The sequence below is a fragment of the Mytilus trossulus genome, chromosome 4 (assembly GCF_036588685.1).
Source record: "Mytilus trossulus isolate FHL-02 chromosome 4, PNRI_Mtr1.1.1.hap1, whole genome shotgun sequence".
In the NCBI taxonomy this organism is placed as follows: Eukaryota; Metazoa; Mollusca; class Bivalvia; order Mytilida; family Mytilidae; genus Mytilus; species Mytilus trossulus.
In genome coordinates, this window is record NC_086376.1 from 93597743 (window position 1) to 93623174 (window position 25432).

The following is a 25432-nucleotide window of genomic DNA, read 5'->3' on the forward strand; positions in this document are numbered from 1 at the left end:
ATGAAAATTATTAAAAAAAAATGACTATAAAGGGCAATGACTCCTAAAGGGGTCAATTGACCATTTTGGTCTTGTTGACTTATTTGTAGATCTTAATTTGCTGAACATAAATGCTGTTTACAGTTTATCTCTATCTATAATAGTATTCAAGAGAACCAAAAACGGCTAAATTTCTTTAAAAATTACAAATTGGGACAGCAACCCACCAACCAGTTGTCCAATTCATCTGAAAAATTTAGAGCAGATATATACATTTACTAGATAAACAAGTTATCCCTTGTAGGCTTTGCTTTAAAAGCTTTGGTTTCAGAGTTATAAGCCAAAATCTACATTTTACTCCTATGTTCTATTTTAAGCCATGGTGGCCATCTTGGTTGGTTGACCGGGTCACCGCACACATTTTTTTTCAAAAATATACCCTAATAATGATTTTGGCTCAGTTTGGTTAAATTTGGTCAAGTAGTTTCAGAGGAGAAGATTTTTGTAAAAGATAACAAAAATTTACGAAAAAATGGTAAAAAAATTACTATTAAGTGCAATAACTCCTTAAGGGATCAACTTACCATTTTCATCATGTTGACTTATTTGTAGATCTTACTTTGGTGAACATTATTGCTGTTTACAGTTGATCTCTATCTATAATAGTTTTCAAGATAATAACCGAAAACGGACAAAATTTCCTTAAAATTACCAAATCAGGGACAGCAACCCAACAACCCATTGTACGATTCAGGTGACAGGGCAGATAGATCTTGACCTAATTAACAAATTTACCCCATGTCAGATTTGCCCTAAATGCTTTGGTTTCAGAGTTATTAGCCAAAATATATATTTACCCCTATGTTCTATTTTTTGCCATAGCGGCCATCTTGGTAAGTTTGGCGGGTCACCGGATACAATTTTTAAACTATATACCCCAATGATGACTGTGGCCAAGTTTGGTTAAATTTGGCCCAGTAGTTTCAGAGAAAATTTGATTAAAAGTTAACGACTACGGACGCCGACGGACGACGGACGACGGACGCCAAGTGATGAGAAAAGCTGTGGGCCAGGTGATCTTAAAAACTTAATTCACATAGTTTTTTCACTGAAGTCCCTAACGATATGCAACAAACCCATTCTAAAAACATCAAATATGAGTCGACAGATATGAACAAAATTAATAATAACCACTCAACTACATGCGCATGATAATGTGGCAGGATTCAACATGTGTGTGAGCGTTCAACCTCTAAACTTAGACAGTCAGTGTTGTAATAGTATAACATAAAAACAATGTTTAGAAGTCCGTTGCAATTTGATTAACCCAAAAGATCGGTACGAGACACAAAAACAACTAACATTTACTAAAGATTATAAACGTGAAGCACCAGAATAAGAGTATTTGTAGTAACTGAAAACTACTAGAAGTAAAAGGGCCATTAAGGTAAGGTTTGCGTTCACAGGGAGACAACTCGTATTCAAATCGTGGAATAACGCTGATTCACTCGAGCGTTTGAAATCAGCGAAATTTACCTTGTCAATGCAAACATAATTTGCAATCATTCTACTTATCGTCTGCAAAATGTTGCGAAGTAAAACAGGAAAATTTCAATCGAAAAAGTCATTTGTTAAGCAATTCAAAGCTCAAGAGTCCAGAAGAAATATATTAGTAAGTCATCCTGTTGATGAGCCCATTACAGAAGATCACAACTACGTGCATGCCAACACTTATCCAGTTTTCTCAGACTCAGATCTTGAACTTGGTGCAAGCTGTACCATTGACCCATCTCTTAATAATGACTGGAAGACAGGTAGACGGGTAGTCGAGCTTCAAGCCTTAGCCCAACAGATGTTTTGCACCTCGTGTGATGCTCGACTACACCTGGCCGACATCGAGAGCGAGAGACGATATGGTTTAGGCAGCATACTTTTTATAAGGTGTCAGAACAGTGTGTGCAGTTCATTAAACGACGTTAAAACAGGAAAGAGAAACAACGGAACATTTGACATCAATTCAAAATTAGCACTAGGTAATTACAATGTTTTTTGTACATACATTTAAATATTATAGAAAAAAAATGAAAGGGAACAACTATGTAATCTACAAATGTATGGATGGGCTGGGCAGGGATTTAACTGAAGACTGGCAGCTGTAGCCACAGCTTAAATTGTGTATGCCAAATATATATTCCTATATAAGAAAAGGAATCTGGGTCCATTCTGAATTTCTCACTGATTTACATTCACCCTAGTACCTGTTCGCCCTGATTATTAACTGATACCTGTTTGCTCAGGATACATTCGCCCTGTCTTATTATTTTTTATGCCCCACCTACGATAGAAGAGGGGCATTATGCTTTCTGGTCTGTGCATCCGTTCGTCCATCCGTCATCCGTCTGTGCGTTCATCCGTATGTCCCACTTCAGGTTAAAAGTTTTTGGTCAAGGTACATGTATAGTTTTTGATGAAGTTGAAGTCCAATCAACTTGAAACTTAGTATACATGTGCCCATTTAGGATCTTTCTAATTTAAATGCCAAGTTAGAGTTTTTACCCCAATTTTTCAATTCACAATCACTGAACATAGAAAATGACAGTGCAAATTTCAGGTTAAAGTTTTTGGTCAAGGTAGTTTTTGATAAAGTAGAAGTCCAATCAACTTGAAACTTAGTATACATGTTCCCTTTGATAAGATCATTCTAATTTTAATGCCAAATTAGAGAATTTATTTCAATTTCACGGTCCACTAAACATAGAAAATGGTAGTGCGAGTAGGGCATCCGTGTACTGTGGACACATTCTTGTTTTTAACTGTTGTCTAGTTGTGAGACTACTACAGTAGGAGTCTCAGTCTAGCTGCATGATTTTAAGTATTTAAACAAAAAAAAAACTATGTTAAAATTTGTTGAAAAATTGACAGAATATTTATAGTAGTCTCATAGTATAATAATAAATGAACTTGTAAATCCGTTTCGTGGTTTACATTTCGTACGTCATTGTTTTCATTAATTTAAAGCTGAATATTTTATCAAAACAAAACAAAACCTTTGTTTTTATTATTAATCCATCAACTGAAAAGACAAGGATCACAATAATCAGTGGTCCAAATTATTGAGGATTTACTAATTCCTCAATAATTCGGACCACTGAATTTACTGATCCTAAACAAGCAATTAAAAGACTGAATCTGTCTGAATAAGTTTATTTAACTTCAATGCCCTGAATATTATATTTATTTTAGTAGGGCAATGGACGCTATGGAAGAATAATCCCAGGGGGAATATGTTATTAGGGCGAACGGACCCAATACCCAAGAAAACTGAAATTTAAGAAGCCCACATCAAATTTTAGGGGCCATTGGCGTGTGGGCTCCTGCTAATTTCAAACCCTGGGTGGGGGTATTACAATCACTCTGATTTCAATAGGAAGAAATCAATTATTTTACACTGTTTTGTTATTTTTAAACCATTTAAAAAAATAATTCCCCCCTCTTTTCCCCTTACAACTGCATTTCAGCGATTGTCTAAAGTCCAATGCCTGTTTTGCAAGACAAGCTGATGCAGTGGGAAGATCTACATAGATATTAATTTGATATTTGATATTTGGTATAGATTTATCATGACCTGTTAAAGTTTGAATCCAATACTATAAGGTTAAAGATTAAATTTTGCTGCTTTATAAATTATTATTTTCTCATTTCCTGTCTACATTAGAATGATTTATATTAGGCAAAAGAAAAGTATATTACCATGATGACGGATGTAAATTTTATGCCCATCAAATTTCGCCCTAAGATGAGATTTTACATTATTGGAAAAAAGTGGTGTTGGATCAGGCAGTCCCTAATTTGATTTCTTCCTTATGTAGTTAAAAAAGGGATTAAAGTTTAAGTGACTTATTATAAAGCTCAATGACTAAAATTTCGTTCATCCAATACTATGTATACATTTTCAACTTTTCCTTCAGCTTGCATGAAAAATTAATACGGAATAAATATGTCAATTTGACAATCATGATTTTAATAATGAATTGATATTTCATTTCAGTGTTGGTGCATTTAATGTGATAAAAATGTGACTTTTCTTGGAAGCGATTGTTCTTTTAAACTAATATGTATGCAAAATATTGTAGCCATGGTACACACAGGAATGGGCCCAGTACAGATTAACAACTTCCTTGCAACTTTAAATTTACCACCAGTTGTGCCGTCCACTCTTAAGAGAAGGGAACAAAAAATTGATACAACTCTGGAGACCGTAGCCAAAAAATCTTGTCTTGAGGCCCAAAAGGAAGAAATTGAAAAGGGAAATGGAAAGGTAATAAACTTAAAATTCCAAATGATTATTTTTATATTAATTATCATGAATAAATATACAATATATATGTACATTGTTGGAAAATATAAAATTAATTTTTTATGAGCTTCAAAAACATGACGAAAAGGAAAGCTAATTGCTGAGCTTTTCTCCTGTTTTGTAGCAAAGAAAACCCATGGACCGCTTACTTACTTGAAAATAGGGAGTATCGAAAAGTGCACACTTAAACTCACTACAATTGCATATATAAACACTAAACATTTCTAGATATGGGGCTGATTTAGGACTGGCTTGATATTGATCAGGAACAATATTTTGGAAAGTAACTATGTCATGTATTCCATCATTTTCATCATTGAAAGAGAAAATATTTTATAATCTGTTGCCAAAATCTGCTTCTGTAAAATAGCTTTTTAGAATACAGGTAGACTGCTTTATAGATTGTTGGTTAGGCAACATCAAACAGTTCAAATTTTATTTCTTGCCTAACATGAATTCTTCAGTACATGTATTTAATATATGTATGTATCTATTTTTTTTTAAAGATGGAAGTAAGCTTTGACGGTGGGTGGCAGAAAAGGGGTACAGGATGGAATTATAATAGTAATACAGGTGAGAATTTTTCTGTTTATTTTTACTTGTATGAAAATAAGAAAGATGTGGTATGATTGCTAAATTTAGACATTTATTCCCTATAAACCAAAACATTTAGATATTAACAACTATATGTCCCACCATGTGGTCTTGAACAATGAGCAAAACCAATATTGCAAAGCTAGCTCTAAAGGGCAGTGAAATGACAAATGGCAAACAATTTAAACGAGAAAACTAATGGCCTGATTTAATTGTACAAAACTAAATTCAGTGTTCATTATGTTGCACATTTTTTATCTGTCCAACTTAAACTTAATACTCCAAGATCAATAATAAAAAAATAAATTAAATTTTTAGTTATTTTAAACTTTTCATATTGCATGTACAAATGTATTATTATCTTATAGTATTATTATCTTATAGAAATGTAAGCATTTGGAATCATTTCGAATGCTTACAATACATTTTTCAATATAATTGATATTTTCAAGGGACATAACTCTTTTAAAAATAATTGATCTACACTGATTTTCTAATTTGTCCTAAACATTGCTGATAAAAAACAAATGATATAAATGTCATAAAAATCTGGTAAAACTTGTACACATGTAATTTTACATGTAATTAATATTTACAAGAGATATAACTCTTTTTACGTCTGCCTTCATGGTAATTTACCTGTTTGGAATCATTTTATGTAAAAATAACGTCCATAATTTCAGGCCATGCATCATTAATTGGGAAAGAAACAGGAAAGGTATTGCAGTTCTCTCTTAGAAGTAAATCTTGCCAGATATGTGCCCTACATCAGAGCAAAAACCACACTATACCTGTACACGAATGTTCAAAAAACTGGGATGGTTCTAGTAAGGCAATGGAGCCTGACATGGCAATATCAATGGCCAGAGAGTTAGAGGAAACTGGATGTGCAATAGATGTCATCCATGGTGATAATGACTCGACCACAACTTCTCGACTGAAAGCTGTTTTCCCTTCCATTGAGAAGAAAGATGACAGTAACCACACTAAAAAAGGCATCACATCAAAACTATATAAGCTTAGCCACAAATATAAAGTTCTAAAACAACCAAATGTAATATCTTACATTGGGAGATGCTTCATGTACGCCATAAAAGAATGCCAGACAAAAGAGCCAGAGAGTCTTAGAAAATCACTGGATATTATAGTTCCACATTTATATGGTGACCACTCTCTTTGTGCCAGTGAAGATGCTACCTGGTGCAGTTATCAGAAGAATCCTTCTCAATTCAGGTATAGTACATAGTTCTTTAAGAAAAAGAAAAAAATATTTATTTCAAATAGTTTAATGCTACCAATACTATTGTAAATATTTAGCATTTAATCTACTTCTGAACTGGATATCTTTAAAATTGGTTTGCAGCTTTAACTTCTTAACAATGATACCTTGTAAAGTCCTTGCAGCGTTAACCCCCCAAAGAACAGGGGGACATTAGATGAGATGCCTGGGAAAAGATCCTTAAAAAAATCTGTTTAAAGTGTTATTTTCTTATACAGATTACATATAACAAGTTCAATAACAATAAGGTGTCCCATTGTGCAAAATATTCAAGTATAAAAAGTTATTAATTGATACCACTATGTTAATATATAATGTATATATATAGGTAATTATAAAACAAGAATAAAAAAATATATGTTTAGATTCTTGGCCAATAAACACAGAAGTCAGATATACTTGAGTTATGATAATGCTTTGTACATGTATTGTACAACTGATTATTTGATTATTTTTTGTGTCTAAAAAGTTGTTTTGGGTTGTGATTTTTATCCTTAACATTTAAACAATCAATTTTATAGGTACCGCAGTCTACCGCAGGGTAAGCCTCTCACATGTCCAAGTCTCCAGACAGATCTTAAAGCCATTGTAAACAGCCAAAAAGATAGAGCTGCCTGCTTGACCAACTTAGGATCAACCCAAGCAAATGAGAATTTTAATTTCATAGTTTCAACAAAAGCTCCAAAAAACAAGTAAGATATCTGTTCATATTCATAATGAATAAGAATTTATATGATATAAAAAAGAAGATGGGGTATGATTGCCAATAAAACAACTCTCCACACGAGATCAAAATAACACACAAATCAACAACTATCACTGGCGGATCAAGAAATTTTTATAAGGGGGGGGGGGGGGGGGCCCAATCAGTGATATTTGTTTGCCTTAAATTAGTGGAGAATAAAGGCTTTTCCCCCTGGAGAATAATCCAAATTTGAAAAAAATATGGCTTTAAATTTTTCCCAAAAAAACAACCTTTTCCCCAAACAGTGCAGTCTCAGTAGAAATCGTGCATAAATACAAACTGAAAAACACTCATTTGATCAATTTTTTTGCCTAAAATTTCTATATTAGGATTATGTGCACATTTGAGGGTATATTTATGTATCATTAATTTACTGACAAAATGGGGTCTTATTTTAAAGCAGGGTTTGACTCTTGAAAATGGGTCTGTAAATTTAAGTTTCAGTCAAATTTATGGTTTATTCCAGATTTCCCAATTCCATGAAAATGACGCATATATTCCTTATAAAAAAGGGTAGAGGTAGTTTTGAAAAAAGCCAACAATATCACTGCCAAAGGCTGCCTTAAAGGGGCCTGCTCCAGTCACACTTCATTGATTCCCTATATAAGCAACCAAATTTTTGGAATATTTTTATCCTTAATATGCATTTAATCAGCCACTCAATAATTTATACATCAAACCAATCATTATACCCCCGCTTTAAAAAGGGGGGTATACTGTTTTACCTCTGTCTGGCCTTCCGTCAGTCCGTCCGTCCCATGAATATTTTTCGTCGCATTTTTCTCAGGAACTACAATACAAGGATTTCTGAAATTTGGTTTCAGGATTTATATATTTAAAGTCAGCTATACTGTTTGATGCGTTTTCAGATTGATCACTTGACAACTTCCTGTTTACCAAACACTTGTATGATTTTACACATGATAGCCAAGTTGAAAATTTTCGTCACATTTTTCTCAGGAACTAAAATACAAGGATTTCTGAAATTAAGTTTCAGGATTTATATAAGTCAGCTAAACCGTGTGATGCGTTTTCAGATTTGTTTCACTTGTTTATTCTGTCAACACTTGCCTCATTGTTCATTGTAAACATGTTGTTTTGCATTTAATTTTTCATACAAAAAATACTAGTTCAACTGCATTATAAATGGGACTTTCAACCTTAATATTTACAGGTCATTTGGATCAAGCAAATCTCTGACAGGGAGAATTTCAGCATCTGTTCTGCAGAAGAACGAGGGTCACAAGTATTTAGAAAAGGTTTGTGTTAGATAGAACTATAAGTGATAGACAGGCAGGCAGATTAAACCTGGTATGTGGAATGATTGTAAGGTGTACATGTCTGTCTGGCTTTGTTTCATCTGACCATGATTTCATTTTTATGATTCTTTGGTTATTGTTAAGTTTTTGTAATTTTGTCTGTATTTCACATGTTAAAAGCATTAATTCAACTACATTTTGAGTATAGAATTATTGCAAGCTAAGAAAAACAAAGGAAACATACTGTCCTGGATATGGAGGTATTATAGGTTTTGCAGATCTTTTACCTCCCCTTAATTGAAATTTTTAATGTAGATTCATGGTATAAATCTGCTAATTTGGAGACAGATTGGGAATTTATATGTTAGACTGTTGATTTATAGAAAGAAAAACCTGGGGATATATTGCATTATTCAAAATGTTCAAATAAATACAAAATATTTGTGTTTTTAGATTATTTTTTTCCGCTTGGCCATTTAAGGGGAGATAAATCTTCTACTATTTTTTTATACTGGACTGAAAGAGTAATTTAGTATCTTACTTGTAGCAATACAACAAGTTTGGTGACAACATTTTTTCTTTCAACTTTCTTTAAGCATATTAAAAAAAATATCTTCTTATATTTTATCTCAAAATTCTCATAGATTTCTTTTATTAATGCCAAAAAATGTGTTTTTTTTCATGAACAATCTGGGCACATTTGAACAATTTGTATGACCTGTATCTTGATAAATAGCCCAGAACCCATACTTTTTATTAGTTTTCGTAAAAAGCATAGACAAGACTTTATTTTGGCAAAGTATAAAAAAGATCTATCTGAGGAAATTTGACCTTTTATTTACCTTAATGACCATAAGGGAAAAGAATTGACTTTAGTCACTTTTTCATTAAATGCTCTACAATCTATATCTTTATATTTGATTTATAAAGCTAGTGGCAATAAGTTTTGTCTCTTTTTCATAGGTTAACAAGGCTGTAGGATTATCACCGGGAGAATTTACCTTCAGAATGGCCTTAAAAATTGCTGCTAAGAGAAAGCTTCAAAAAGCAAAGCAGATTAGTTTACAAGCAAAGAGGAAACGTCTGTTGAAAAAAATATTGAAAAGTAAGAAAGAAGCAACTAAGGAAATTCATGAAGGTGTTACCTACTACCAAGCTGCTGAATTACATCTAGATGAAGAACTAATCCAAACAACAGAAATTCCCAATAGATTAACACTACCTAAAAATGCCTTTACATATGTTGTATTTGATACAGAAACAACTGGCAGAGGGAGAAATAGTGACATTTTGCAGATAGCAGCTGGTGATGATTTTAATGTGTATGCTCAGCCACGTTGTGAAATTTCTGAACAGGCATCTGCTGTGAATATGCTAAGATACGATAGGGGAACAAATACTATGTTCCATAGAGGTATTCCAGTTTTATCAAAACCAATACAGGAAGCTCTTTTGGATTTTATTGAATATCTAAAGAAAGTTCCTCAACCCATACTTGTAGGACACAATGCTTGTAATTTTGACATTCCTATTGTTTGTAATAGAATGTCTGAATTTAAATTATTTTCAGAATTTTCTTCTCATGTTTTTGGTTTTGTTGACACTCTAAAAATTTCAAAAAGAATCTTCCAAAAGTGTGATGTTGGCAACTACAAGCAGGAAAATCTCGTCAGTAAACTTACAAACTGCACTTATCAAGCACATGATGCAAAAGAAGATGTGAGAGTATTGACTACTTTATTCACAGAAAAAATAGAGACGGAAGTGCTTGATGAAGACCTTTTCCACATATCCTTTCATGATGTGAAGAAAAGATATGATGAAATTTTACAACAGAAATTTATGTCATTAGCAGCAGTGACCAAGTTGGCCAGAAATGGTGTCTCTCCACTTCATCTTAGATTAGCGCATAACAGAAACTCTGGTTTAAAGTTATTATTAACTGATCTGCATATAAGATTAACAAACAAGAACTTAACATCTGTGATTAGTTTCCTGGAGAAAGAAGAGTGAATTTCATACTGTTAGCATCACTTGGCGTCCGTAGTTGTCTTATTGTCTTCACTCTACTTTTTACAAAATTTTTCTCTGAAACTATTGTGCCATATTCCCCATTTCCTTTACAATTTTATTTGTACTAATAATCATTGCATATCAGTTTCATTGCATTTATTTGAGGCAAACTTGAAGGAAGAAAACAAAAACAAAGAGATCAGCATTTTTTTCAATTTGAAAAGGGGTGTTTCTAAAGAACAATAAAAGTAAGGCCACCAAAAATCATAATATATCTTTGTTTTGTGGTAATAAGCATTGTGTATAAGTTTCAAAATATTTGGTTAAGGCAATTGTTCAATTTGTAAAGGGGCATAACTCAAGAATGGTAGAAGTGATACTACACCAATTTCAACTTTATTAGCTTTTGTGGTAATTAGCACGGTGTATAAGTTTCATAACATTTATTTGAGGAAAACAATGGAAAGGAAAATTCAGTAATTTTTCTGTTTGTAAAAAGGCATAATTTTAGTATATATGGTATTAACTGCGATGCTACACCATTCAAACTTGATCTGTGTTTTTTGGTAATAAACATTGTGTATAAGTTTCATAAAAGCATACTAAAGTTAGAGAATGGAAACCAATTATAGGATGTACGCCCAGTCCATCTGTACAGGTTGAGGGACTTTCTTTAAATATTTAATAAATTCCAAATAGCCTATGTGTACCTACAATGGTAAATCTTAATGCCCCTTCTACTACTTGTGTATAATGATATAATGAGGGTGTGACGGTTATAGAAACTTTGGTGTGATGTTTTGAGGGTGTGACAGTTATATAAACTGGGTTTAATGTTTATGAGGGTGTGACAGTTATAGAAACAAGGTTTAATGTTTATGTTGGTGTAACATTTATAGAAACTTGGATATGATGTTATGAGGGTGGTACGGTTATAGAAAATTTGGTGTGATGTTAGGAGGGTGTGACAGTTATAGAAATTTTGGTGTGATGTTTTGAGGGTGTGACAGTTATAGAAACTTTGGTGTGATGTTATGAGGGTGTGACAGTTATAGAAACGTTGGTGTGATGTTATGAGGGTGTGACAGTTATAGAAACTTAGGTATGATGTTATGAGGGTGTGACAGTCATAGAAAATTTGATATGATGTTACCAATGTTTGACATCTATCAGAGCATGGGTATGATGTTTATGAGGGTTCGACAGTTATCTGATTTTCAGTATGATGTTTTGAGGGTGTGACAGTTATAGAAACTTTGGTGTGATGTTATGAGGGTGTGAAAATCATAACTGGGTTTAATGTTTATGGGGATGTGACAGTCTTAGAAACTGGGTTTAATGTTTATGAGGATGTGACAGTCATAGGAAATTTGGTTTGATGTTACCAATTTGTGACAGCTATCAGAACATTGGTATGATGTTTATGAGGGTGTGGCAGTTATAAAAACCTGGGTATATGATGTCATGATGATGTGACAGTCGTAGGAAATTTGGTATGGTATTACCAATGTTTGACAGGTATTGAAAATTCAGTATGATGTTTTGAGGATCTGACAGTTATCCGAACGTCAGGAAGATGTTTTGAGGGTGCAACAGTTATGGGAACTTCAGTATGATGTTTTGAGGGTGATATAGTCAGTTTGGGTTTGGAACAGTTATAGGTACTTTAGTATAACAGATATGAAAACTTGATATTACCCGCACAACCAGTCATTAGGTGTTTTTTATTATACTGAGCACACGGTGGGTATGGTTGTCCTGCGAGAGAACGTTCTGTGCTGGTGATTTGGTCCTGACGGGTGCTGGTGGGTCCTGATTCTGTGCTGGTGGGTTTGTTTACATTGTATCAGAACGGCAATAAAACGACTGTTTTGTTGCTTAATTTTTCTCTGATGTGTCATAAGTACCATGCAAAGTATATTACAACAATATTATATTGCAGAAGTCGTGCAAGTTCGTTAAACGGAATTGTCCTGACGCTGTGCTGTTGATGAGAAAAATGGTCCTGGTTCTGTGCTCCTATGTCCTGGTTCTGTGCTTTTATATTTTAGCTAAAATTGGCATATATTCAAGATCATTGATGCTGTACTGTTATTGACTAATTAGCTGTTGTCTGCTTTCTGGAAATTGACATTGTTGTGAATCTGTTTACTGTTATTATGAGAGAAAAAATACCCCTACTTTTTTCTATTTTGTTTTTAAATATACTGTAATCTTATTTTTTGGCCTGTTAATGGAACACTTCTTGCCCCCTTTTAAGATAAGAAAATTTGTTTACGATTTTCGGTATTACGATCATTTTTCACCAAAATACGGTGTAATTTATACAATACTTATATAAAGTAGATGATGTGGTATGTTTGTTGTCAATGGACACATTTTCATAAGAAACCAAAGGAAGTATGTGTTAACAATCATACGTTATCGTAGGACCTTCAACAATAACCCATAAAATAAAAATGTAAAAGGTTTTACATAAAAATGGAGAGCAAAAATATAGAACAAAGGACTTTCTGAGTGTTTGAATCATGTCTTTAGCAGATTAAAACACATTTGTTTGTGAACAATTGAGTGCTGACTATAAGAATGACAATAGTATTGCGGGTTTGTTTGTTTTGTGTTTTTTGGGGTGGGGTGGGGGTGGGGGAGGAATGGGGATAAGTTAGAGCGAGGTTACAGTGAAAGCTTGGAATAGTTTCCCGTAAGATTTAAAAGTTGTATTGTAAAAGAAAAATGTATCTTATCTTATCAGGTTTTTTTTTCTTTCTTCAAAAGATCGATAGAACACGAAAAAAATCACTATTTTATGAAAGGGCAGGCTAGAATATGTCAGAGAATGAAGACGAGATAACCTAGAGAACACTAACAAAATTAACATTTCTTGGCTTTTTCATTTCAAAATAAATATTTTTGATAAAGAATTACGGGGGTGGAGGTGAACAATGTGTCCTTCTTTTCTATATTTAAATATTTTTCATGAATAAAAATAAAATGTGCCTTGATTAAAATTGAAAATGAGTAAACGGAAATTTTTTTTTTATACCCAACTAAAATACACTTTTATTTTAATATTGGAAATATCACTAAGCTTTTAAGTTTTGTGTGTCAAACACACCATCTCTGCAGTAATGACTCCTTACTAAGATATTTCACTTCATTCATTTTTTTTCTGCATTTTTTTATATTGTGAATTCATAGAATTATTATATAAAAATGTAGCCTTAATTTAAATTAAAAAAAAAAAAATCTAAAGCCAGATATATCAAACATTTTTGTTTCCATCTATCCGTTTTCAGGACTTTAACAATCAACAATAACACGCCTGGAAAATGTGTACTTGGCTGTCTGTAATCGACCATTTTTAGACACCACAGGCTCCTAAAAAAAAACAAGCCGGGGTGGGGGTTCAAAGATGCAAATCAAGTACTTGTATCAATATTTTATCTTTTCGTGTACGGTTTATGAGCGCTCCTGTGGCCTGTCAATTACGAAATGTGCAAACTGCAATAGTATCAACACAGCACAGACAATGAATAATAGAGATATAATTTTGTACATATATCAAGGGGAAACTTCTTGCAAAGCATTATTTTTATGGTTCATTATTGTATTTAGTAGAAAAAGAGAATTTGGTGAAAATAAAATCACTATTTTTGTAGAGAATTCACAGACCTTTGTACAGAGATTTTTGTTATGTTTAGCATGGGATCAACACAATGGTTCATTACCGAGTAAAAAAAATCAATATGTCTATCTACCTTGCACATTTTAGAAAATTCAGATCAGATAACGAAACTGGGTCCAGCAACATTTATAAGCAATTTAAGATTGTGACCCTCACAGTTTCCATTCACCACAAATACTCTCGTTACAACGAATCATTTTAAATACAAAAATACGTGTTGCAGCCTTTTGTTTATCTATCAATATATGTATACGGATAAATTTATCAAAGGCAGCAGGGTCAGCAGGGTGAGGAGTCCATGTCATCTGAAATAAATGCTAAGCATAGATCTAGAAAGCGACAGATAATCATGACATTAAAAAAAGTCTCTTCTTTTCGATTTTTTTCGTGAGAGCCGTGGTGTAGTGGTTAGAGCATCGGACTACTAACACAAAGGTTCCTGGTTCGATTCCCGTTTGGGATGAAAATTTCAGGAACTCAATTTTCGGCTCTCCCTTGACACCATTTGCGAGTATGGTCTTAAGGAAACGATGATAGTCCGTCGGAAGGGGACGATACATGGCTGACCCATGTTAAGAGAGAGCCATATCTCTTGCACGTTAAAGACACCCTTGTAGATTTCGACAAAGAGTAGGCTAATGCCGCTACAAGGCAGCACTCGCACCCGCAAAGTGGAAAGGGATTAATATAAGTTGCAAAACTTGTTTCCCAATCCACTAAAAATAAATATGTTTAAACTAACAAATCGACACATAAAATGAATTATATAGTATTGTGGAATTTTTAACTTATTTTAGATAATATATATTGTTATCTGATGTTGGACGAAAGATGTTGCCCTTTTATGTTATTATGTAATACAAGTTCAGATCATTTGAAAACACATATTAAACAGCCAAATGGATGCACAAGAGCTAAAATAGGAGTTATAGATCCTGTTGGCAACAATTATCTGGCTAATTTTACTGATTTTGTAACATTTGTTTCAAATATGACCAACTTTTTATCCAAAATCACCAGCACCGTATCAGGACCCACCAGCACAATGACAGGACCCACCAGCACAGTATCAGGACATGAATGAATTGAGAAAAGGCTAAATTTTAATAAATTGCAACGTTTTTTCACAAAATTGTTTTGTCGTGTGGATTGCGGTAAAGAAAGCGGACTCAATGAGCATTTTTGTTTTATTTTTTCAGTTCGAGATTTTCTGAAAATGAGCATTTTTGTGTTACGCTTACTAAAACAGTTTAGAAAGTCAATTTTTTAATGGTTTATATATGAACCCATAAGAAACGAAGTTGAAAAATCTCAACTGTTTTCTTCCATTTTTATGAGTGAAAACGTCAAAAATCATCATTTTCGTCTTTGTTTACATTTTTTCATTGATCACCAGCACCCGTCAGGACCGAATCACCAGCACAGTACGTTCTCTCGCAGGACAATCATACCCACCGTGGAACAAGTGTTAAACTTTCCGTTCTTATAATAAGTTCTAGCTAAAGTACACCAAACGCAAATTCACTTTTAATATACGGAGAGCGAACCCATATAATGAATAAGGTACTTTTTAGATTTTTAAAACATTCCCGTGAAGATTTTCTCTTTTTTTTTTTATAATTGCTTCTTGTAATTAGACAATATACGTACAGTGTCTTGAAATTTATATGTATGAGGCTTAGAAACGGGAAAATGCGAGGTTCATTGTTCCAGTAGAAATCCAAATATATTCATTTTCTCCATGTTGGATATTTTTAATGACTGTACAATCGCTTGCAAGTTTACTGTACAATCACTCTGAAACTTCCTGTACAATCCTGGGAGCTTTTCTTTTCATCGTTTGGCCAACTAGACTACTCCGAAAGGAGGGTAGGCTACTTCACCTTGGTATGACTTCACGGTCCAGCTAACAATTAAGCTAGCTAGTCAAAGGTATTACCTTTACCTACACACTCATTGCATTTTGCTGTAATAGCTTCTAGTGGCATATTACTAATTATAACTCTTAACTAGATAGATGCTTACTACTAAAATTGAGAATGGAAATTGGGAATGTGTCAAAGAGACAACAACACGACCATAGAAAAAAACAACAGCCGAAGGTCACCAACAGGTCTTCAATGTAGCAAGAAATTCCAGCACCCGGAGGCGTCCTTCAGCTGGCCCCTAAACAAATATATACTAGTCCAGTGATAATGAAAGCCATACTAATTTCCAAATTATGCACACGAAACTAAAATTAGAATAATCAAGACCAACAAAGGCCAGAGGCTCCTGACTTGGGACAGGCGCAAAAATGCGGCGGGCTTAAACATGTTTATGAGATCTCAATCCTCCCCCTATACCTCTAGCCAATGTGGAAAAGTAAAGTTAACGCACAACAGTACGCCGTTAAAATTCAGTTCAAGAGAAGTTCGAGTCTGATGTCATTAGATGTAACCAAAGTAACAATAATACATAAATAACAACAGACTACTAGCAGTTAACTGACATGCCAGCTCCAGACTTCAATTAAACTGATAGAAAAAATATGATTTCATCATATGAATATCAGGCACAATCCTAAGGATTTAGTATCATACTATCATAATATATGTACGTATGAGAAGAACATAAACCGTGTATACTACCTCTTCTGACACATTCATGATCAGTTTAGGTTTTCCATGATACTTCTGTCATATAAATATTTATTAAAACTACTGTAATCCATTGCAACATACGTCTGGAATGATTTTTCTCTCCATTTTCGGTTACAATTTAATATCAGTTAGTTATTATGTATTGTTATCAATTTTTTTAAACCTAAATGACCCACTCAAAAGTTGAGTCTGCATTAGCGGATCCGGCATGAGGGGAGAGGGAGTTTTGGTGATTGAAACCCAATTCAAGTTTTTCGAATTTTTTTATTTTGTGTTAAGTTTCAGGGTGTTCCGTGGTTTGGATCCCGCACATGATCTGATATCGTCATTGATAGTATTAAATGATGATCCGATCATTGCAACTGAATTTTATACGACCGCAAAATTTGAAAAAAAATTCGTCGTATATTGCTATCACGTTGGCGTCGTCGTCGTCGTCCGAATACTTTTAGTTTTCGCACTAATACTTTAGTAAAAGTGAATAGAAATCTATGAAATTTTAACACAAGGTTTATGATCACAAAAGGAAGGTTGGGATGGATTTTGGGAGTTTTGATCCCAACATTTTAGGAATTACGGGCCAAAAAGGGTCCAAATAAGCATATTCTTGTTTTTTGCACAGTTACTTTAGTTTAAGTAAATAGAAATCTATGAAATTTTGACACAAGGTTTATGACCACAAACGGAAGGTTGGAATTGATTTTGGGTTCTAACAGTTTAGGAATTAGGGGCCAAAAATGTGTCCAAATAAGCATTTTTCTTGGTTTCGCACCATAACTTTAGAATAAGTAAATATACATCTAAGAAATTTAAACACAAGGTTTATGACCACAAAAGGAAGGTTGGTATTGATTTTGGGAGTTTTGGTCCTAACAGTTTAGGAATTAGGGGCCAAAAAGGGGTCCAAATAAGCATATTTCTTGGTTTTCGCACCATAACTTTAGTATAAGTAAATAGAAATCTATGAAATTCAAACACAGGTTTATGACCATAAAAGAAAGGTTATTATTGATTTTGGGAGTTTTGGTCCCAACAGTTTAGGAATAAGGGGCCCAAAGGGTCCAAAATTAAACTTTGTTTGATTTCATAAAAAAAATGAATAATTGGGTTTCTTTGATATGCCGATTCTAACTTTGTATGTAAATTTTTAATTTTTGGTCACGTTTTCAAATTGGTGTACATTAAGGTCCAAAGGGTCCAAAATTAAACTTGTTTGATTTTGACAAAAATTGAATCCTGAAGGTTCTTTGATATGCTGAATCTAAAAATGTACTTAGATTTTTTATTATTGGCCCAGTTTTCAAGTTGGTAATTGGGGTCCAAAATCAAACTTTGTTTGATTTCATCAAAAATTAAATTAATGGGGTTCTTTGATATGCCAAATCTAACTTTGTATGTAGATTCTTAATGTCTGGTCTTGTTTTCAAATTGGTCTACACTAAAGTCCAAAGGGTCCAAAATAAAACTTAGTTTGATTTTAACAAAAAATGAATTATTGGGGTTCTTTGATATGCTGAATCCAAACATGTACTTAGATTTTTTATTATTGGCCCAGTTTTCAAGTTGGTCCAAATCAGGATCTAAAATTATTATATTAAGTATTGTGCAATAGCAAGAAATTTTCAATTGCACAGTACTCAGCAATAACAAGAAATCTTCAATTGCACAGTATTGTGCAATAGCAAGACATTTTCAATTGCACAGTATTGTAGTTTAAACATATTTTATTGTTCCAAAAAGAGACAAATGGATTAGACACAAGTTTTCCAACTTAGTAACGTATTCTACAGTATTGTGCAATAGCAAGAAATCTTCAATTGCACAGTATTGTGCAATAGCAAGTATTTTCAATTGCACAGTATTGCGCAATAGCAAGAAATATCTAATTGCACAATATTGTGCAATAGCAATAATTTCAATTGGAGTTATCTTTCTTTGTCCAGAATAGGTAGTTGAATCAACTTAAATCATTGTTTTATACAATATACAATGTATATTCACTTTTACTACCGACTGATAAATTAGAACAATCTTTACCATTCAGTGATAACAAGCACTTTTTTACATTTTAATATTTTATGATGTATTTAAATGAGTAATTATTGTTGCAAACTCCATTAGAAATTTGAATTGAGATCAGTTTTGGAATAAAGGATAGGGGGATGTGAAAAAAAATGGGGGGGGGGGGGGTTCAATTTTTCTCATTTAAAACTTCATAGATAAAAAGAAAATTTCTTCAAACATTTTTGGAGAGGATTAATATTCAACAGCATAGTGAATTGCTCAAAGGCAAAACAAAAATTTTAAGTTCATTGTACCAAATTCATTCTGTGTCAGAAACCTATGCTGTGTCAATTATTTAATCACAATCCAAATTTAGAGCTGAATCCAGCTTGAATGTTGTGTCCATACTTGCCCCAACCGTTCAGGGTTCAACCTCTGCGGCCGTATAAAGCTGCGCCCTGCGGAGCATCTGGTTTTTTTTATAGTTTGGTCTTGTGTTGTGATAGTTTTGGGGAGAAATGAGCACACACAGACATTTTTAACCCGCCAAATTCTTAATGTACCTGTTTTAAGTCAAGAGCCCGTAGTTCAGTGTTTGTCGTTGGTTCGTGTATGTCATATATGTTTTTCTTAAATTGTTTTATTGTGAATTAGGCCGTCAGTTTGTGTATTCATTCTTATTTTTCATGTCGGAATCTGTAATAGCCGATTATACATGCTTAAATCCATTTATTTTTTAAACTTTGAAAATCATATCACATCTCTTTATTTTTATATTGACGATATAAATGTGGTTTGATAAATTGTTGTTCTCACTAAAAAAAAACTTTTTCGTTAGTTTGTCGGATTCTATAGTTGGGAATATTGAAAAGTGCCTGATATAAAAAAAAATCATGTTGTTTTCTCTGTCTTTCAGATAACAAGTCCTCTCCAATCCTTTAAGTTAAGCTTGATAAAATTTAATTTTACTGGAGCTTTTTCTTCCAATAGCTATAGCTTGTAGTAAACAGAAATCTCATTGGAAATTATACCACATCTTCTTATTTTAATATCGTATTTATTGACATAATTATATAATACGTGTCTTTTCTTGGATCCGTGGTTAGCTACCACCATTTCACATTCGAATTATTTTATCATGTTACAATATCCCGATCCTATGATGAAAATTCTTTGTTTTATTGCTCAAATATGTATTTATTATTTTTTTAAATTGCTGGTAAATAACATATTAAGTAGAATTCGAAATATGCAAATTTCCCTTGCAGAGCATCTAGTCACCTTTTCTATATATACATTTTTATTTTGTTCGAGGATTATTTTGATTTTGATTTTAGATTAGATTCTTAACATATTTTGTACTGTCCTTTTCTTTTTGGGAAAACAAATTAGCTAGCTTATATAGGGAATCACTGAAGTTTGACTAGAGCTGGGCCCCTCTTAGGCAGTCAGCGGGCCCCCACTTATGATAATTTCTGGATCCGCCACTGGATGTTGCCCTCAAAACTGTGTCACTTTATAACTTGTCTCCGGGTCAATTGTAATGAAATCTGTAACTTTTCTACAATGGTTCTTTTATGGTTGCCATGGTCAGGGTTGTTTTGTTTTAAGGGGACAATCATTTGATGGTTTTTTTTTGGGAGGGGGGAGGTTGACGAATAGATCTAATCATTTTGATCTGTTGCTACGCAAGTTTATATTTTACTGCAGCAAAGCTTCATTTTTAATTTATTTTAATTTGTACACAATTTAGTTCCTGCATTTTAAGTTGCAGAGAATTAATTTTCCTCATGCTCTGGGCATGTTGAGCAAAATAATTTCTTTTAAGTCTTATCAGCCTACAGAAAAGTTTCAAAAATCCATTCAAAAGATTTGGTTGTCATATTTGTTTTAGCCCACTTTGCTATATTCATAAATTTTTATCCGTTATCATTGTCCGTTAACTTATCTAAAATTGTAAAAAACTGTTTTCCTCTGCATACTAATGAGCTTAATTATTTTACCAAACTAGGGAAAAAGAAATCTTCATAGGGATATATGGATAAATGGATCCACAGAACTCTGTAGCTCACCTGCAGTTGCTGCTGTTAGTGTAAAAGTGTGATGTTGACTTTAAAAGTGAGTATATTTATCAGTAAAATACAGAATTTAAAAAAATATATATGTGTATAATACTCGATCCATAACTACGGATAATTAAAAAAAATTATAGCAAAAACTAAAAAATATTCATAGATCTAATTTTAAGGGTAAAATTGGTTAACTTATTATAGCTCTTCATCTTTTATATACGCTTTGGATTTGAAATATTTTGGCCACGAGCATCACTGAAGAGACATGTATTGTCGAAATGTGAATCTGGTGCAGAAAAATTGGTACCGTTAATGTTATTATTAGAAATATCTTGTTCTAGTTTATCATGGAGACTGCAATGATAAATTATAAGTCACAAACATTCCTTAATCTCACCATTGCACTTGTCAGAAATGCGAAATGTGTGGACTCATCTTTAAATCCCTTAACAATAACCATGATTGGTAAGGTTACCGTAGTATTTGATGATTATTTTACGAAAATTGTACCCTGAATTTTATTTCTAGATTTCAGTAACAGAATGAAGAATTCCAAGAGTCTAATACGGTTTATTTAACAGGATTTTATCATTGAATCAACATCCTACAAGACTGTAACATACAAATGAATAAAAGATTCCATGGATACTAATAGTAATTATGTGCAGGGGAGAACATTTAAACAATACTGTACGAGACATACAGTGGTGTATTTTTAAAGTGACCGAAGGAACCTGTAATAACTTGCCATGAGTGTATATTTTCCAAACTAGACGCTCGTTCATAATAATATACAATTTAAATTAAAATTAGTGTATGAACATTACAGATAAATTCTAAAAAGAGAAAATTTAGTTTAAAATGAAACATTAAAGTACAAAACATTGAAATAGTCTTTTCCATGGTGTGGGACATGTAGAAAGTTTATGCTAGCTCATTCATGTAGCTCCATATAGAGGACTGGGTCCTTGTCCCTCCTCCAAAAAAAAACCGCATTCGAATCCGACAGCAATCAATCGATAAAAAACACCAAACAAAAATCAAAAGGGAAACATAGTTTACCATTCGTACACTTGATACATGTAGCATGCTCTGCATTGTGAATGGAAACTAAATCAACAGATTTGTTTTTATGTTTGTTTGACATGAGACAAGCAATGAGAAGGTACCTTAAAATAAATAGAAGGCGTTTGAATAAATTATTTTTAGAATATTAAGTTGATAAATGGATAAGAAAAAAATCATAAAAGAATGAATATCTTTCGTTCTGTCTTTTGCAAGTAAGACCCTTTCCCTGAGTAATTTGTTCCAAAGTTGATCAACAAATACAACTAATTAAAAATCCAGGATTCGAGTCATCGATGTACATGAAATTGCTTGTCTTTTTGCTTTCTTGTTGTGCCTGTGACATGCGAAAGGTACAGATAACAATCCTATGGCGTTAGCTTTTTGTATTGAGCTTGATATTTCATATGGTAATTGACTTGAATTGGAGGCTTCATACCTTGTGGCTTATACATGTATAACGAAAGTCTGTATTATATCTGTTGGACTTGACCTCATTTTCAATATCAAGCAACTGCTTGAAAACAAATTTCTATTTGTATTATGTTAATTTCTCACTTACCTATTAGTAAACTACCGAATTGGACTATTTACCAGGTTTGTAATAACATAAGCAACAGGATGGGTGCTACATTTATATGTGGAGCAGGATCAGCATACCCTTCAGGAGCATCGAAATCAAACCCATGGTGGGGTTCGTGTTGCTTTATAGTCATTAGTTTTCTATGCGTCTTGTGTACTAATTATTTGTCTAATTTGCACAGGTCAATGTTAAATTTTGTTTTTGTCTTTTTCTTTTAGCAATACTAGTAGATAAAACTATATCTAGTGAATGAAATGATTTTATGATTTAAATGTCTGTCTAGCAGGGTTCATCTGACGAGTCACCTTGACTTTTTTTCAAGGTTCATTGGTCAATATGTAATTTTCATGGTTAGGGCTGTTTCTTTTATGAGATAAGCAAAAGCAAAAATATATTACGTGTGTATAATGATTGTCAGCTAAACATGTCTTTCTGTCTTAAATTGATTTATCTCACATTGACTTCATTTTCATGGATCTTTGACAATGTGTGATTTATGTGACACCTGTACTAAAACTTTTTCCTTGGTCTATCAGCATAAATAATTCGTGAATAGAAAAGCAGGCGAGACGTTTCAGCTTGAGCATTCTTGTTGCATCTTATAAGTTGTATTTTAGACATTATTGGTTAGAGCTTACAGGACTGACTTTTACTGTTGAGGACCAAGAAATTTGAACAACAAGAAAGAAATAAAGAGAGGTTGTATAAAACATGCTCACGACCAAAAAAAAATCATATTTACTTTCTATAATATTATCTAAAATAGGTTCAGTTACTGTTAAATTCTTGTGAAGACTCGATTCGTGTTCATTTCCCATCATGTGATGGCTCGATTCACTTTGATTTCATAGGTAGAAAATTTGTCTGTAGTTTAGATAATTCTTTTAAACTAATCGATTTTGAATGTGCTTTAGGTCAAGGACAAAAAAGGCATTTTTTGGCAAATGAACACTCTTTTAGTTGGAACGTAAAAGATGAAGAAAACCGAATAAGACTCCAATTAGTAATTGACTGAACTATCTTTGGTAGAAGTGTTACTGTTTTGTGGAGATTTAACTAACATTTCTTTTCATATTTAGAATATGTATTTAAATTGGATTCTGCCTTACTACCCTAAAAATAAGTCCAGCTTTTCATTCAAAATCTACTGCTGACAAAATTCTTATGCTATACTAAAACCACACAAAGAACAATAAGAAGCAAAGTTCTTTTTTCTTGCCGTTGAATAGAAAATATCAGTGTTGGTAAAAATAAGGAATGTGGTTATAATTTTCAATGATACAACTATAATAATTCACCAAAGTATTAGGTAGATATACACAAGTGTAGTCGACTGTACGACCTTGATAGAGTTAGTAAAAGTCGCTATAAAAGGTTTAAACATGTGAAATATGAATATGAAACAATTCATATCAGAATATTAACTGCCTAATGTATAACAAAACAATTTTCAAACAACAAATATGACCGAAATGAACCAACCACAACCACTAGACTACAGGTTCCTGACTTGATCCAAGGTTAATGTTAAAAAAATATCTTGAAACGTGTGCTTATCCTTTTAAATAACTTTTAAATTATTATTGATAACAAACTGTCATGGTATCAGAAGAATCTTTTCTATCTATAGGAGAAACGTGAACTATATTAAAGACTTCATTGCATTTCAAGTGCTACAAGAAAGTATGAAAGAGTAACAGTTTTAATATAGACGACTGCATATATAATCTACATATTTAGTTCTATTAATAAACCAAGGAGATGTGGTATGCCTCCCAACTAACAACAACAGAACAAGGATAATATATATATATAACCATAATGTTCAACGTCAGACGTCGACAAAATCGGTTCAAGTCGGACAAAGTCATGTTATAGATATGTCTTAGTTTAATGAACGATATTCTGACATTGTGCTTTACATCTAGATGACATCTATTTTTTTTGTCGGAGCAATTCAGAACTTCTTGTATGGTGTTGACTGCTTAATATTGAAAAACTGTATTGATGACCTCTGTCTGGTGGTTTTGTATTTGTTGCTTATGTGATTGAATTTGACTGTCTTTATGACAGCTCCTTTTCCGTCTTTCACATGAATCAACAATAAAAACATCATTGCGCATGGAAAGCTGTAAAATTCATCTTGATAACTAGCGAAACTAATCGTCAGGAAAAAAAACACGCACTGGTTTACGCCAAAAACATTGAATAACACCAATTATGATATACAACAAATAACGACAATCAAAAATGAGAAATCGTGGCTTGAAACAGGCACATGAAGAATGTGGTCATACAGTTCATCAAAAGAATCCTCTTTAATGTATTAATGTGTTGAAATGAAAGAATACATATAGCCATGGAGTTTTAAAATAAAATTCTTGTTTTTATCCCAGACAAATTATGATATTTGTTGATGATTATTTTTTATTGATTGTTGATTGCTTTATGTCCAGTGGCAAATGTTTCACGATGGTTCTGGACTAGAACAAGTTAACAATAAATACAACAGGTACTAGTAGGTCTTGTAATAATAGAGGCCCATCCCGATGATGATCAGGGGGAATTTCGACTTCCCCTGGAAAATAAAGGTATATAAGTAAGGGACAGAAATTTTGCCATGCAACAAGAAGAGTTGTTGCAAGGGTTCTTAACGTGCAGAGATCTTGTAACTTTCTTTACTCGAGGCGTTGGATTAAACCTCGATATATGCATTCTGGCAGGACGAGGCTGCAAACTTGATACATCTTTCACAGCCAGACGGACGCCCAACTTTATCAAGCTTTTTACTGCCGGTCGGAACAGGACCAAGTGAGCATATTTCTATTCCCAACTCACCCTTGGGGCTTATGATATATATGATAGCATAACCGAGTTTTTTTTATTAGGTCTTGAATTTGACTACAAATTTCTGTACTTAAAAATGATTGAATTTTCAGTACTGTAAAATTACTTAAATTTTCAGTACTGAAAAATAACTGAAATTTTCAGTACTGAAAAATGACTGAAATTTTCAGTACTGAAAAATGACTGAAATTTTCAGTACTGAAAAAATGACTGAAATTTTCAGTACTGAAAAATGGCTGAAATTTTCAGTACTGAAAAATGACTGAAATTTTCAGTACTGAAAAATGACTGAATTTTTCAGTACTGAA

The 25432-nt window shown here is 33.0% G+C and overlaps 2 protein-coding genes across 8 annotated transcripts in view; one reads left to right on the plus strand and one right to left on the minus strand.

Moving 5' to 3' along the window:
• Window positions 1-25432, minus strand: part of LOC134716353 (tetratricopeptide repeat protein 24-like) — an 85793-nt gene that overhangs the window by 6449 nt on the left and 53912 nt on the right. The window lies entirely within an intron of this gene.
• Window positions 1454-10226, plus strand: LOC134714355 (uncharacterized). Its single transcript, XM_063575594.1, has 8 exons — window positions 1454-2012; window positions 4113-4297; window positions 4843-4909; window positions 5614-6163; window positions 6731-6901; window positions 8129-8213; window positions 9177-9710; window positions 9849-10226. Exons 1-8 carry the CDS (start codon window positions 1565-1567, stop codon window positions 10224-10226), a joined length of 2418 nt encoding a protein of 805 aa, XP_063431664.1. The 5' UTR covers window positions 1454-1564.

Excerpts from the sequence above, each read along its gene's own strand:
- LOC134714355 (XM_063575594.1), top strand. The coding sequence starts at position 1,565 with ATGTTGCGAAGTAAAACAGGAAAATTTCAATCGAAAAAGTCATTTGTT. Across the intron at positions 6,902-8,128 it reads ACAAAAGCTCCAAAAAACAA|GTCATTTGGATCAAGCAAAT; the intron begins GTAAGATATCTG and ends TAATATTTACAG. Across the intron at positions 8,214-9,176 it reads GTCACAAGTATTTAGAAAAG|GTTAACAAGGCTGTAGGATT; the intron begins GTTTGTGTTAGA and ends TCTTTTTCATAG.